General features: G+C 39.6%; 1 protein-coding gene across 1 annotated transcript; it reads right to left on the reverse strand.

The window, feature by feature from the left end:
• Window positions 1-7,740: 7,740 nt before the first annotated feature.
• Window positions 7,741-14,093, reverse strand: LOC131248929 (GDP-mannose 3,5-epimerase 2). The gene is made up of 7 exons (XM_058249455.1): window positions 13,938-14,093; window positions 11,377-11,781; window positions 10,873-10,966; window positions 10,101-10,230; window positions 9,881-10,013; window positions 8,547-8,754; window positions 7,741-8,175 (listed from the first exon to the last, which is right to left on the reverse strand). The coding sequence occupies exons 2-7, from the start codon at window positions 11,778-11,780 to the stop codon at window positions 8,020-8,022; spliced, it is 1,125 nt and encodes a 374-aa protein (XP_058105438.1). The 5' UTR covers window position 11,781; window positions 13,938-14,093; the 3' UTR covers window positions 7,741-8,019.
• Between the last annotated feature and the right edge of the window lie 523 nt (window positions 14,094-14,616).

Raw genomic sequence — 14,616 nt, forward strand, 5'->3', positions numbered from 1 at the left:
CAGTTGTGTGGCCCCACCGTGAAGTGTGTCCAACATCTATCCCATTGGCCATTAGTCAGATGCACCATTTCATGGTGGGCCACAGAATTAAAAATCAAGTCAATCCATGATTTGAGTGGGTCACACCACATACAACAGTTTAGAGGGGTTACCCTCCCTTAAAACATTCATAATCATTTATTATGTTCACCGAGATGTGGTTCATAAATCCAGACCATCCATTGTGTGTCTCCCACTCGGATGAGCGGTCAGACCAAGTTTCAGCTGCATCCAAAACTCAGGTGAGCCCACCAAGTACTTTTATATGTTTTAGACATGTCTTCACATGGTTTTAGATGGTATGGCCCAGCTGATTTTTGGGTATCCCAAAGCCTGAAGGGGACCCATCAAATGCACAATGTTGATGTTCGACATACATCATGGTAGGGCCCACACAGATTTTCATACACACACACACACACACACACACACACACACACACACACACACACACACACACATGCACTCACATACTGACATAGGGATATGATGAGGTTGAGCACCATCTCCCTCAAGAGGACAACTATTCCGAATCCACGGAGCTTCTCTAGACTCCTCATAAAGGCTTCTCAAATCACGAGAAAGAAAGCAAGCAAAATACAAAATAAATTTTATAAAATTCGATATTGATTAATGAATGAAATAAACAAGTTAATAGAGCCATCGTATCTTATCTGATATTGTTTTCAATACGTTTTGTTTTTGACTTTGTATTTGTTATTTGAATTCTGTTTCATTGTATTTAGGAGGATCTTTCTGTTTCCTTAAATATAGCTGTTAGTTTAGACAAGTTGTTATATTTGAAATCCTTAAATATTGATCATGGAAAAGCCATCATTGTGTGGCCTTTATTTCCTTCTCAATCATCTACGTTTCTCAATCTCTTTATGGTATCAGAGCAGTTTATTTTTTTTTTCTATTCCTCTCTAAGCCACCCCCGTCATGACTACAAATTCATCCCAACCTACAATTCACAACACCAACGAACCAAATCAAACCTTGATCACCATCAATATCTCAGCTCAAGCCCCACTAAAACTCACCAATAACAACTACATTTCCTGGAAGCTTCAATTTCAAACCCTCTTCATCGGATATGATCTCCTAGGATACATAGATGGTTCAAAACCATGTCCAGCAGCCACTGTTACGTCCAACGCCACCACTACACCAAATCCTGCTCACATCTTATGGGTTCGACAAGATCAATTAATCCTAAATGCTCTTGTTGGATCTCTTTCTCCCACTATCATTCCTTTCATTGCTAGCGCCCAAACATCTAAAGCAGCTTGGACGATTTTGGCAGACACGTATGCTAAGCCGTCACGAGGACGCCTTAAGCAGGTAAAAACTCATCTGAAAAATCTAACCAAAGGCTCTCAAACTGTTACAGATTTTCTGCAAACAGTGAAAGCTCGTGCTGATGAGCTTGCAATTCTTGGAGCGCCAATGGAGGAAGATGATCTCACGGAGAAAATCCTAGATGGGCTTGGGGATGAGTATAAAGAACTTGTTCGTGCCGTCCAAGCTCGAGACACTTCGATCACCTTTGTCGAGCTTCATGAAAAACTTCTGAATTATGAAGCAGCTTTACCCGGAACCAAGTCTGCACCTGCATACTTTCCGGCTTCGGCAAATCCTGCACATCGATCCAACAATGGCTGGCGTCCTTCCAACCTATCCAACAACAGAAACATCAACACGGGCTGGCGCCCGTCGCCAAACTACACCAATAACACCCCTGCATACAACACTGGACCAAACTCCAGTAGAAACACTCAGCCTCCTCGTCCCTATCTTGGTCACTGCCAAATCTGTGGAATTCAGGGACATACAGCCAAGAAGTGCCCATCCTATCGCCTTGTTCCTAATTCACCATCCACCATAGCAAGTGCTCCAACGACAAATTCTCCAACACCATGGCAGCCTCGAGCCCATTTTGCTACAAATACTTCGTCCAACAATCCAACATGGTTACTGGACACGGGTGCTTCTCATCATGTCACAGCAGACTTGTCCAATCTCTCCCTTCATGCACCTTACACAGGCTCAGATGATATCATGATCGGCGATGGCACTGGCCTCTCCATCACTCACACAGGTTCCATCTCTCTTCACACTCCCAACACCTCTTTTCAATTAAACAATGTTCTCTGTGTTCCTACAATGAAGAAAAATTTAATCTCCATCTCACAATTTTGTCTCTCCAATAATGTGTCCATTGAATTCTCATCTTCTTCTTTTATTGTGAAGGAACTTCGCACGGGGGCAACTCTCTTGAAGGGCAAAACGAAAGATGGGGTGTATGAATGGCCATCCTCTACTCCAATTCACTCTCCTCTGTTGGCTTTTTCCAATGTCAAGACAACCTCGTCTCAGTGGCATCATAGACTAGGTCACCCAGCCTCTCCTATTTTAAAGCACATTCTCTCTCATTGTCAAATCAACTCCTCCACATCATTGACTTCTGATTTTCTATGTAACGCATGTCAGTGCAATAAAAGTCACAAACTTTCTTTTTCTAATTCTTCTATTGTGTCTTCTCGGCCTCTTCAAATCATCTTCTCAGATGTATGGACTTCCCCTGTTTTATCAAATCATGGTTTTAAATATTATGTCATCTTTGTAGATCACTTCACTAAATACATCTGGTTTTATCCACTAACGCATAAATCTGAGGTTAAAGATGTTTTTATCCAATTTAAAGCTATAGTGGAAAACCACTTCACACTCAAAATTTCCACACTTTATTCAGACAATGGTGGTGAATATTTAGCTTTAGCTAACTTTCTTGCTATCAATGGCATCTCTCATCTCACTACCCCACCACACACTCCTGAACATAATGGATATTCTGAGAGAAGACATAGGCATATTGTTGAAACAGGCTTATCTCTTCTTACCCATGCTTCCATACCTTTAACCTTTTGGCCTCCAGCGTTTGCTACTGCAACTTATTTAACTAATAGAATGCCCACCCCAACACTAGATCTTTCATCTCCTTTTGCAAAAATTTTTGGCACTTCTCCAAACTATTCAAAACTTCGAATTTTTGGATGTTTATGCTACCCATGGCTTCGCCCCTATTCCTCACACAAACTTGATGCTCGCTCCAAACCATGTGTCTTTTTAGGTTACTCTCTAACACAAAGTGTTTATCTTTGTTTCCATCCACCCACCTCTAGAACATGTCTCTAGGCATGTTAAGTTTGTTGAGTCAGTGTTTCCATTTTCAAAAGCATCCACTCCTTCATCTCCTACACAACCAGATCTGGTGTCTACCTGGATTCCTCAACCTCTTCATGTGCCCTTGCCAGCAGCTGCTTCTTCACCAGCAACTTCGCCATCAGATGTCACCCCATTTGCCGTGCAACCTAATAGGCAGCCCTTGTGTGTGGGACCAACACATTCTAGTGGATCCTTACCCTCAGTCACAAACAGCCAATCTTTGCCACCTAATTCCACCATCATTGCATCCTCATCCGACCCACCTCCTCTCCATATCACCACTTCCATTCCCTCTACCCATCAACCAACTCACACCCACACAATGATCACAAGAGCCAAAAATAACATTCGCAAACCTATTCAAAAGCTCAATCTTTCCACTCAACTTTCTCCACCAACGGACACAGAACCCACCACTGCCACCCAAGCCCTCAAGGATCAAAAATGGCGTCGGGCCATGTCTCAAGAATATGACGCTCTTGTTCGAAATGGAACGTGGGAGCTTGTGCCTCCTGCTTCCAGTCACAATATAGTTGGTTGTAAGTGGATTTTTCGAATTAAACGACACTCTGATGGTTCCATTGACAGGTATAAGGCCCGCCTAGTAGCTCAAGGGTTTCATCAACGTCCTGGTGTTGACTATCATGAGACTTTTAGCCCTGTGGTCAACCCAACTACAGTACGCCTTGTGCTCAGTCTTGCTGTTAGTCGTAAATGGTCTCTCCGCCAGCTTGATATCAACAATGCTTTTTTACAAGGCTATCTTTCTGAAGCTGTCTATATGTCACAACCACAAGGCTTTGTTGATCCTGATAATCCCTCTTATGTCTGCAAACTAAGAAAAGCAATTTATGGTCTGAAGCAAGCCCCACGTGCCTGGTATACTGAGCTTCGCAAATTTCTACTAGCCTCGGGTTTTCAGAACTCCCTTGCTGATACCTCTCTGTTCATTCTCAAACATGGTGGTCACCTTATCTATCTCTTGGTTTATGTCGATGATATTATTATAGCGGGTGACAATGATGGTTTTGTTCAACAATTTGTGACTCTATTATCTCAACAGTTTTCATTAAAGGACCTTGGGCAGCTCTCTTATTTTTTAGGTGTGGAAGTTATCTCACATCCTCATGGTCTGTTGCTCTCTCAAAGGCGCTACATACTGGATCTTCTTGCTCGTACCAAAATGATGGAAGCAAAACCTGTTCTCACACCTCTTCCTACTTCACCACCAATCACTTTGCACTCTGGTTCTCCACTGAGTGATCCATCTGAATATCGAGCCATAGTTGGAAGTTTGCAATATCTGCTACTTACTCGGCCAGACATTGCTTTTGCAGTCAATAAATTGTCACAGTTCATGCATAAACCAACCTCAGATCATTGGCTTCTTGTTAAGCGACTTCTTCGTTATGTTTGTGGCTCAGTTAATGAAGGTATCCTTCTCTACCGTGACTCTCCACATGCCTTCCCTGCTGTTCAATTACATGCCTTCTCTGACACCGATTGGGCTGGGAACAAAGATGATTTCACTTCCACCAGTGCCAATATTGTTTATCTTGGTTGAAATCCGATTTCCTGGAGTTCCAAGAAGCAGCGTTCTGTCTCTCGGTCCAGCACTGAAGCAGAGTATCGGTCTGTTGCAAACATTGCTGCCGAACTCAACTGGGTCTGCTCTCTCTTGGATGAACTTGGTGTGTCTCTTTCTCATTCCCCAGTGATTTACTGTGACAACGTTGGGGCCACTTCTCTATGTTCCAACCCAGTTTTCCACTCGAAAATGAAGCATGTAGCTATTGACTTCCATTTTATTCGTGATCAAGTTCAATCGGGTCGTCTACGTGTTGCTCATGTTTCCAGTAAAGACCAACTTGCTGATGCTCTGACAAAGCCCCTTTCTAGGACACAATTTCTTACTCTCAAGACCAAGATTGGACTCTCTTCTCGAGTTCCATCTTGAGGGGGCATAATAGAGCCATCGTATCTTATCTGATATTGTTTTCAATACGTTTTGTTTTTGAGTTTGTATTTGTTATTTGAATTCTGTTTCATTGTATTTAGGAGGATCTTTCTGTTTCCTTAAATATAGCAGTTAGTTTAGACAAGCTGTTATATTTGAAATCCTTAAATATTGATCATGGAAAAGCCATCATTGTGTGGCCTTTATTTCCTTCTCAATCATCTACGTTTCTCAATCTCTTTACAAGTTCACTAACCCTTTAAACAGGGATATCAAGCAATGAGAGAGAAATCAAAAGCAAAGTACAACTAAAACTCCTATAATTCACAACTTACCATAAATAGTAAACTTACTATTTATAAATGGTCTTGATGTCTACTAGTGCGCAAGGTTTTCAGCCAAAAATAGTAAGTGTCCTATTTGGATTCACCAAACCGTTCTCCTAATTATTCTAAGCTCTTTTCACATTGGGCGCACTTATGAAAAGATGATGTTTTGATGGATGGTGTCAATCACATGTCGGTCTCGGCAACATAATGCACGTTGCAACCGTTGATTGCTATCAAAATAGCTGGATTCATTCTCAAAATCCGGCTGTCACTGTAAATGCAATTAATGTGAAGAGGAAAAGGCATCAAATACCACTATTTTGAAAACTATGCTCACCAAATGCATAATTACTTATCATCTTAGTTGTATTTTTAAGAAGTGATGCAAATCAAAATGACCCTTCCATAATTTAAATTCATTGTCATGTGAGATTTTCACTTGCTATTCAAACAATACCCATAAAATAAATCTATCGTTTAATAATCAATCATTACATCATCGTTTCTTTTACCTTAAAATACAAATCTATATTTCAAGAGTCATTGCCTTGTCATTGCATTATCTTTTCTTCTTCTTCTTCTCCTTCTTTCTTTTTAAATCTTAAAACACATCCAAACAAGGCCGAGAGAAAAAATGCACCACTCCAAGATGTGAATGCTACGGTATGGATATGAATCAACGCAGATTCCTTTTCTTTTCTTTCTCCGAAGATGACATAAAACGATGCTCATCCGTCGGTTTGGCTGCAAGTAGATGTGGAGGGGCCTGTTTGGCTGTACACCAAATACAGATGGGGCATTTGCAGCATGCCCATTGTATGGTGAGCTGGTGTGAATTCTGTGGGTCCGTTCAATCATTTTTCCATATCATTTTAGGGCATCAACCCAAAATTGAAGCATATCCAAAAGCTCAAGTGGACCACACCACAAAATAGTAACGATAAGGAGGAGGTCCACCGCTTAAACCTTCCTAGGGCCCACAGTGATTTTACTTATCATCAAACCATTTGACAAGGTCACACGGACCTAGATGAAGGGAAAACACAAATATCAGCTTAATCCAAAACTCCTGCAACCCCCCAAGTAGTTTTCAACGATTGGTGTTCAGTTCCCAGTGGTTCTCATGGTGTGGTCCACTCAAGCTTTGGATATACATTAGTTTTGGGTTCATATCCTAAAATGAGCTTTAAAAAAAAACAGATGGACAATGTGAATAAAACATATATCAGTGGCCCCACAGAATCCACACACTATAGTTTGCTCTGCTCCTCACTACAAAATCCAATTCCATATTAGCAACATCCCCCAAACGCCTTTTGGAGGAGCGTGAAAGTTGTCCTGAAGACAGATAGGATAGCGGGATGGACTAACCTCTCCTATCTGCATAAAGATTCCCAAGATATGAATGCAAATGAAAACGATTCGTGAGTCATTTTCACCCCCATTTACATTTTGGGCCGTCGATTGGATGTCCTGTGTCCACGAAAGGCAGGCGTCCAACTTGGGAAAACTGGATATGTCATGCTGAGTCAGAACACATCCATCTCCACAAAAACCAATCTGATATTTGACAGGATAACCTGAGAGTTGCATGAATACTACATCCAAATTAATGAAGGCAAAAAGACAGATTGCAACAGATGAACAACACACCAACTTACTTTTACATTATTATGATGTCAAATCAATAGAAAAAATACACTGATTCGTGTATTTGGAAAGGAAATTTCCACTAGAATGTATTATAAATTTGTAATGATTGCAAATTCCTTTACTAGTCTCCTATCACTTCTGCGTTTGACCACCAAGTTAGGTGTTTAAACAAATACTGGAAAATCGTAATGATGATTCTTTTATTATACAATACTCTTAAATACCAGTATCCACAATACACATGGCAAGGTATATCAATCTGAACCGTCCATCCAGTAGAGGCTATCACGGATGGCACACATCTCAAAAGGTAAGCTTATCAGAATACCCTAGCCATCTCCTTTCTTTGCTTTCCCGTGCTACAATGTCAAATGTCAACCCTCTTTGAACCATTTACCATCTGCAGTTTGAGAAAATAGATGGACACTACAGAATGATGCCACCTTATCGTATGCACTGTTGAGAGATGGGTCATATTCCCTCCCACATTAAACCATCTTTTGCAAGCCATAAATAAGAAAGTATGCAAGAATATCTTAAATACGAATACCATTCATTATCGCTTCCAATAGAAACAAAATATCAGTCGATGATCATATCATCCTGCAATAGATGCCCTCTACAAAGAGAAACTACAACAACAAATGGAGTAAAATGCATGCCTTTTATCTAATCGAATATATAAATGGAAAATACCCAGGTGCTTGATAGCATTTTGAATCACTGCCCGTTCCCAAAATCCATCTCTAGCTTCCTCCAACATGATATGGCAGCGATCACCCCAGCCTATCAGCAATGCTTTAGAACCCCAGTTCATTCTTTTCCATCAGCGGCACGAAGTGAACCTAGTTGAACAGGTGCTTGGGTGCCGACCACTTTGGATGAGCCATAAACCGACAAGTCGATGCCCTGCGTTTTCTCCTTCTCAATCTGTTCCTTGATCCAGAAGTATGTGATCCTCAACCCGTCCTGTAAAATTTCAAAACGATGAAATTCAGAAGTAGCAAGAAATCCATGGTAAAGAAATGTTATTATGGTGCTCGTCTCGTAGAAGTGGCATGAACTGACATTCCTGCCATTAGGTGAACATAGGTACCATGGTGGGCCACTTGATGGGAGGGCTTTAGGCCGGAAAACAATCAAAATGTTGTGAAAGTTTTGTTTTGTTTTGTTTTTTTGTTTTTAAATGTAATCACCCTTTTCAGGCCACTTATAGGAGGATAGCTACAACATTCCAACCTCTTTTCTTTTTGGGATATGGCCCACCAAATCAATCATTCTAATCACTAAAGACAAGTGGCAGAAGTACAATAGAGATGTTTTGGTGCACAATTAGGTACCTTCAATCTCATTGTTGGGGCCCATCCCAGCTTCTCTTTTATCAGAGTGTTGTCAGAGTTGCGGCCACGCACGCCCTCTGGGCCAGGGATGTGATGAATGGGAAGCTTCTTGTCCTCAAAGCTGAGTACCATTCCGGCCATCTCGTTCATGCTGACCATTTCATCGCTGCCGATGTTCACTGGCTCCCGAAAGTCCGACTTTGTCAATCTAAACACAGCAATGATTGATTGCATGAGAAATTAAAAGAGATTGATGATGGTGTTTCAACAAATAAAGAATCAACTCAAGCAGCTTTCACCATTGGAAGAAATATATGGGCCAGACCCCAAAAAACAAGCACGAGATTTCTTATTTGCGAAAATCCCTGTAACCCATTTTAGAAGCGCTCAACTGTTCAGAGCTTTCCTAACCTGACAAGCAGCCGCATGCGCACGACCTGTGTGGGACAGCCTAGCAGTGCATCAGTTGGGCCCCACCATGTGACCTCGCCCAAAAACCATGCAACCAACTCATCATGTACCGAAGCAATGGCTAGTTCCAAAATAATTTCCAACAGTTCGCATGTGGCCAGCCTGATGAGTGGACAGGCCTCATTTTTCAGAACGTCATCGACACAGCAGGGCCTAACTGACAAACAGATTAGATGTCTCTCACAAGTGCATATTCGAAAGTGTGGCCACATGCACAGGTGCACGAGGGTTGAGCAAGACTCCAGTTTTTGATTTTTCTTCAAATTTTAACGTTGATTTGCAAACATGAGAAACTGTGATACTCTGGCAGAATGTGATGGACGATACACATGCACTAATAAATTACTTCAAAATAGCATACTTAAAAAAGAAATTGAAATTGAAGTCCAAAGTAAAGCTTCCAGTTTAGATTTGTCATGAACCAAAGTTGATACTTATTTGATTATCCAACTATCCAATTGATGGACATTTATGGACAATTAAAAATGAAAATGTACAATAGTCCTGTTTCAACAAACTAGTGTCCACAAATCAGAGGTTAGGATTGTTTGGCCTATTTGATTTTGGCACAGTCACTTGGAGATGTTAATTCCAACCATTTATATAGTTCAATTTGAGTTCATGTATGCCGCATCCAATTTCTAAGTGCATGCATATCAAGCCTTACTGCAGCCAGAGTATCAAATAACTCAGCAACATGCAAAGCTATTAAGAATAGAACATTTTTGGTCTTGCTTTATTCTCATTTCCAAACAAGATTAAATCAGGCTTGCTGAGAGCCCTGACATTAGTCTTAGTCTAGCATTCCATACCTTCCAAAGAATATACACAGAAATAATCTTTCCGCAATAGATGATTATTACCTCAGGACACCTTCCACACATTCATCAATGAAAGTGAAGGATCGAGTTTGCAGTCCATCTCCCCACATCTCAAACTTCTCGGTGGAAGTAATAGCCTTTCTACAGAAAGCAGCCGGGGCCTTCTCTCTCCCACCTACGGTGCATAAAGAGAAGCCAATGTGTCATGATTGAGCCAAAGAGATTGTTCCGCAGATATGGGAAAGAGATAATTATAGCTCACCTTTCCATGTTCCAAATGGACCATAAATGTTATGGAACCGCCCGATCCGGCACTCGATTCCGAAGTCTTTGGTGTAGTGCTTGCACAGCTCCTCCGTCGCAAGCTTCTCCAAGCCGTAAGCATCTTGAGGCTATAACATTGATAAAAACAAATTGAGTTAGTGAGTTCACGAGGAATTATATGATACTAAACCCAGGGAGATGTGTAAAGTGTCCCCAGGCATCAAGTTTGTACAAGAGGAGCCCAAGGTCCACTGATCCAACCCATTGACTTGATGGACCCCACTGTGGATGGATCATGCCCCCTTAGATTGGACAGCCCTGACCATAAACAGTTAAAAAGGAGGAAAAAGAAGAAGAAGAAGAAGAAGAAGAAGAAGAAGAAGAGAGAAACAGCCCATACTCAACTGACAATAGCAAAAGATTCGATTATATGATCTTCCGGTATGAGATTTTTTTTTTTTTTTTGGGGGGGGGGGGGGGGGCAGCCCATCCACTGTGGGCCCATTAGTTCAACAGGCTGGATTACCAAACTGTGGGCCCCACTTGTACAAACTCAAGGCAATTGGACGCTCACACATCATTGGGCTGAGGATTGTATAATTTTCAACAATGCACATAATTTCATCCATTGCACAACAATAATAATCCAATCGGTAATGGTGGACGGAATGCAAGCGTTCCTTGGTGACGAAATTGAATAGCCGTGACAAACATCTACAAGATGGTCCTTGCAATGATCACAAGCAATATTGGATTTTAGTGATACAAACCTCCGCAGGCCAAGCATCAGACTCCTTCAAGCTCACATTCGTTTCCAACTGCTTGAACTCGGGGTATATGCAAGCACTAGAAGCATAGAAAAACCTGCACACCATTATTTCAAGCATTCTTAGATACTGATCCTTTGCATAGGCAGACAGATTCAAAACAACAAGGACAATAACTTGAAGAAATAGTAACTATTCCTGCTATAAAGCCTCTGTGTGTGTGTGTGTGTGTGTGTGTGTGTGTGTGTGGGTGTGAATATAAATTGATGGTAAGTAGGTCCCATTTAGAGGCATGTAATGCTGAAGATAGGAGGTTCAGATTCTCGCCTTCAAATAACATGATAATATACTGAAAATCAAAAAACATTTTCAGAAGTAACGAAATGTTTGGATGACACATTTATTGCAATAAAACTTGAAACCTAATCATACAAAGAAAAATAGCTATGATTCCAAAACTCAATCCTCAAGACAAACAGAATCTAATATCCATAGAAGGCTGCATACCTCTTCACACCATTGATCCTCGCAGCTTCAAGCATATTGAAACTTATCATCGTATTGTTGTACATTATAACCGAATGATTCGATTGTATAAAGCCCATCCCTCCCATATCAGCAGCAAGATTGAACACGTGATCGACGCCATTGGTAACTTTCAGGCAATTGTCCATGACCCTCAGATCGACAAGATGGAACTCCTGACAGAACATATCCTCCGTCATGTGCTCGTTCTTCTTCCAATCTGAAGCAATGATGTAGTGTCCCTCGTTCTTCAACCTCCTAGCAATATGTGATGCAATGAACCCACCAGCACCAGTTATTGAAATTCGGAGCTTTTCAGAAGGCCAATAAGGCTCCCGCTCCAAATTCTCATAAGTGTACTCACCATAGTTGCCAGCACTTCCCATTCTAGAACATAAAAACATAACCCAAATCAATTTAATTAAAGAACAACAGATAAGAAATTTGAAAACCATAACCCAAATCAATTTACTTAAAGAACAACAGATAAGAAGTTTGAAAAGCACAAAGCTAAAAATCATCACAGCAGATAGCATAACAGCCTTTATAACCGTGAAGGCCCAAAATGTTACGATATGCCACGTTACAAGCAGAAATATAACCGATTTTTCTTATAAAAGAATAGATTTTATTAAATAGCAGCCATCATAAAACAAACCTTCACATTAACCACAATTTTCATAGCATGCATTTCGATTCCCTCTTCCACCTTTTTTTTTCTTTTTCTTTTTATTAAGATTTTTACAGAGCTGCTACCATTACGTAATAACAGCAGTCCCTTGAACATAATATTTGCATGGTGCTGATTTTAGAAAACCATGTTTACAAGAATTTAGGGCCTGTTTGGTTGGCGCTTTAAAAAATGAGTTCATCTCATTTTAGTTAATGTAGTTATGTATTAGAGATAAATGCTTTAGTAGATTTTAAAAACAAATAAACCATTTATATGAGTATGATCTCTAATACACAATAATCTCTACTATATATAACTCAAGCAAACACAGACAATAGTCTTCAAAGATTCTCAAATTTTGGGTTTTAAAAGGACATCAGAAGGGATTTAAAATGAAGTTAGGGTAGTAGGTTCATTTAGAGGTATGGCAGGTTGGCAATGTATGGGTCGGATTTTACCTACAAAAAAGCCCTGCTACCATTCTCTCTCCCACCCTCTCCCCATTACAGTTAACTAAAGTGAGATAAAATCAGTTTCAAGTGGCAAAAACAGGTCCTTGGCGCACCAAGTGCCACATGATATCAACAGAAGTTTCATTCAATTGCACCCAAAAATAATGCTCCAACTCATATTATCAAAAGAATAAAGCAAAACAATGTAAATCGCCTAACTGAAACTGCAAAGAAATTAAATTATTAAAAAAAAGAAACAGACATTGGCAATTTGGCAAATGCTGATTTTGGAAGGGTGCCAAATGACCCATAAAAGTTTTATTTTCAACATTCATCTATGCATATCAATAGTTACACTTATCCTTTCGGCCTGGTTTTCCAACAGTGACCCATCTAAGTTAGAACCTAGAATATGGGAGGTTCCGATCATCAAACCAGTTCTACCTGCCACAAGGGGCCCACACATGCTGATGAACCTGAATTGCCACATGGGGTAGAAAATGAAACTATTGTGAAGCTCAGCCTAAAACAAAATGCATAAAAATGTAATTGAGTTGGTTGTTTTCTGCTAATCCAACAAAATGGGAAGGAAATTACCCAGCTAAAGCCCACATTACAATATTGAAAGGAAACACCAATTCAGAACAGAAACAAATAATAACCCAAAACGAAAATCCAGAAACAAATAAAAGGACCAAAAATAAGAAAAGAAAAGAAAATCCACCAACATGCTCTCAGCTTTCCACTCAAAGAAACAAAATAACACAAAATAAATGGAGAAATAATAAACCAATCCATAGAAATAAGTGATTTTTGCTCTTAAGGCCTAGAAATCACAGGTAGCATAGCAAACCAAGAAGCAGTAGGAAAGGAAGGAAAAAAAAAAAAAAACATGACCCTGTGAATAAAGAAAACCCTAAAAAACAAAACGACATCTTTTAATTCAAAAATGAAAATGGAAGAAAGAAGAGAGAGAGAGAGAGAGAAAAGACATACCCAAAAAAACAGAGAATTAAACAATTTTACCTGAAACGCATTCAAATCTACATAAAATAAAATTAAAAATTAAAAATAAAAAAAAGGACAAACAATAACCCAATAAATAAATAAATTAATTTAAAAAAAAAAATACCTCTTTCAACTAACAATATAAGGAAAAAAATAATCAATTCTGCGTCAAATCACCAGAAGAAGAAAAAAATCATAACCCAATTACATTTTAACAAAAAACTACTAAAAATCACATCATCATACTCAAAAATAAATAAATATAATCACCAAACAAGCATGCTCAGAAAAATTACATAATTTATCTCAAGTACGTTGAAATAAATACAAAACAATAAAAACCCATCCCATCATTCAAAAATGAAAAAAAAAAAAGAGAAAGAAAAACCCACAAAGGATATGATATTTACCTAACAGACCCTCCAAATGGTACCTTAAAGAGGGAAAAAATCAAGAGAGACAGAGAGCTGAAGTTGCAGGTTCAAAGGTCGAAGCTTTCTCATATAATGAGAGGAGGGCCGAAGGGATGCTTAAAAAGAAAAAGGACTCCTGCTTTTTCTCCTTGAGTTTCTATTTTTATTTAATGGAATTTTAATACGGCCCCAGGCATCTTAATTTAGAAAAGTGGGGCATTTCTGATATAATCCAGACCATTGATCTGTTTAATTTCACCTTGGATGGACCATATTCCGAAAATAATCTATATTGGAAGATTCTTTCAACCAATATTAGTACCATTTAGAATTGAATTTGGACCGTTATTTTATCTCTTGTTAACCATCTATATATATATTTTTTTAAAGTAAAAGCAAAGATTTCGTAGAATCAATCGTATTAAATCTGTATAATAAAACTGATCAATGGTCTGGATTATCGATACATGGTATCAATTTTCAGATTTGAAAATGCGTGTACACTGTTCAGATACGTAAGACACGCATCATATATTTTCTCCTTTTTATATCTGTCGTTTCCGTCCTATGACGAGTGGGTATGGAAAGGCCGCGCCTCGTGGGGCCCACTGGGACGTAACGTGATTGGCGAAATCGAATTGCGTACTGTGTCACTCATTATACTTTTATGAAAGCT

This window comes from Magnolia sinica, chromosome 6 (genome assembly GCF_029962835.1).
Source record: "Magnolia sinica isolate HGM2019 chromosome 6, MsV1, whole genome shotgun sequence".
Taxonomy (NCBI): domain Eukaryota; kingdom Viridiplantae; phylum Streptophyta; class Magnoliopsida; order Magnoliales; family Magnoliaceae; genus Magnolia; species Magnolia sinica.

Coding starts and splice junctions, on each gene's coding strand:
- LOC131248929 (XM_058249455.1), bottom strand. CDS start 11,780: ATGGGAAGTGCTGGCAACTATGGTGAGTACACTTATGAGAATTTGGAG. Junction 10,014..10,100: donor TCCATTTGGAACATGGAAAG/GTGAGCTATAAT, acceptor TATGCACCGTAG/GTGGGAGAGAGAAGGCCCCG. Junction 8,176..8,546: donor CCCCAACAATGAGATTGAAG/GTACCTAATTGT, acceptor GAAATTTTACAG/GACGGGTTGAGGATCACATA.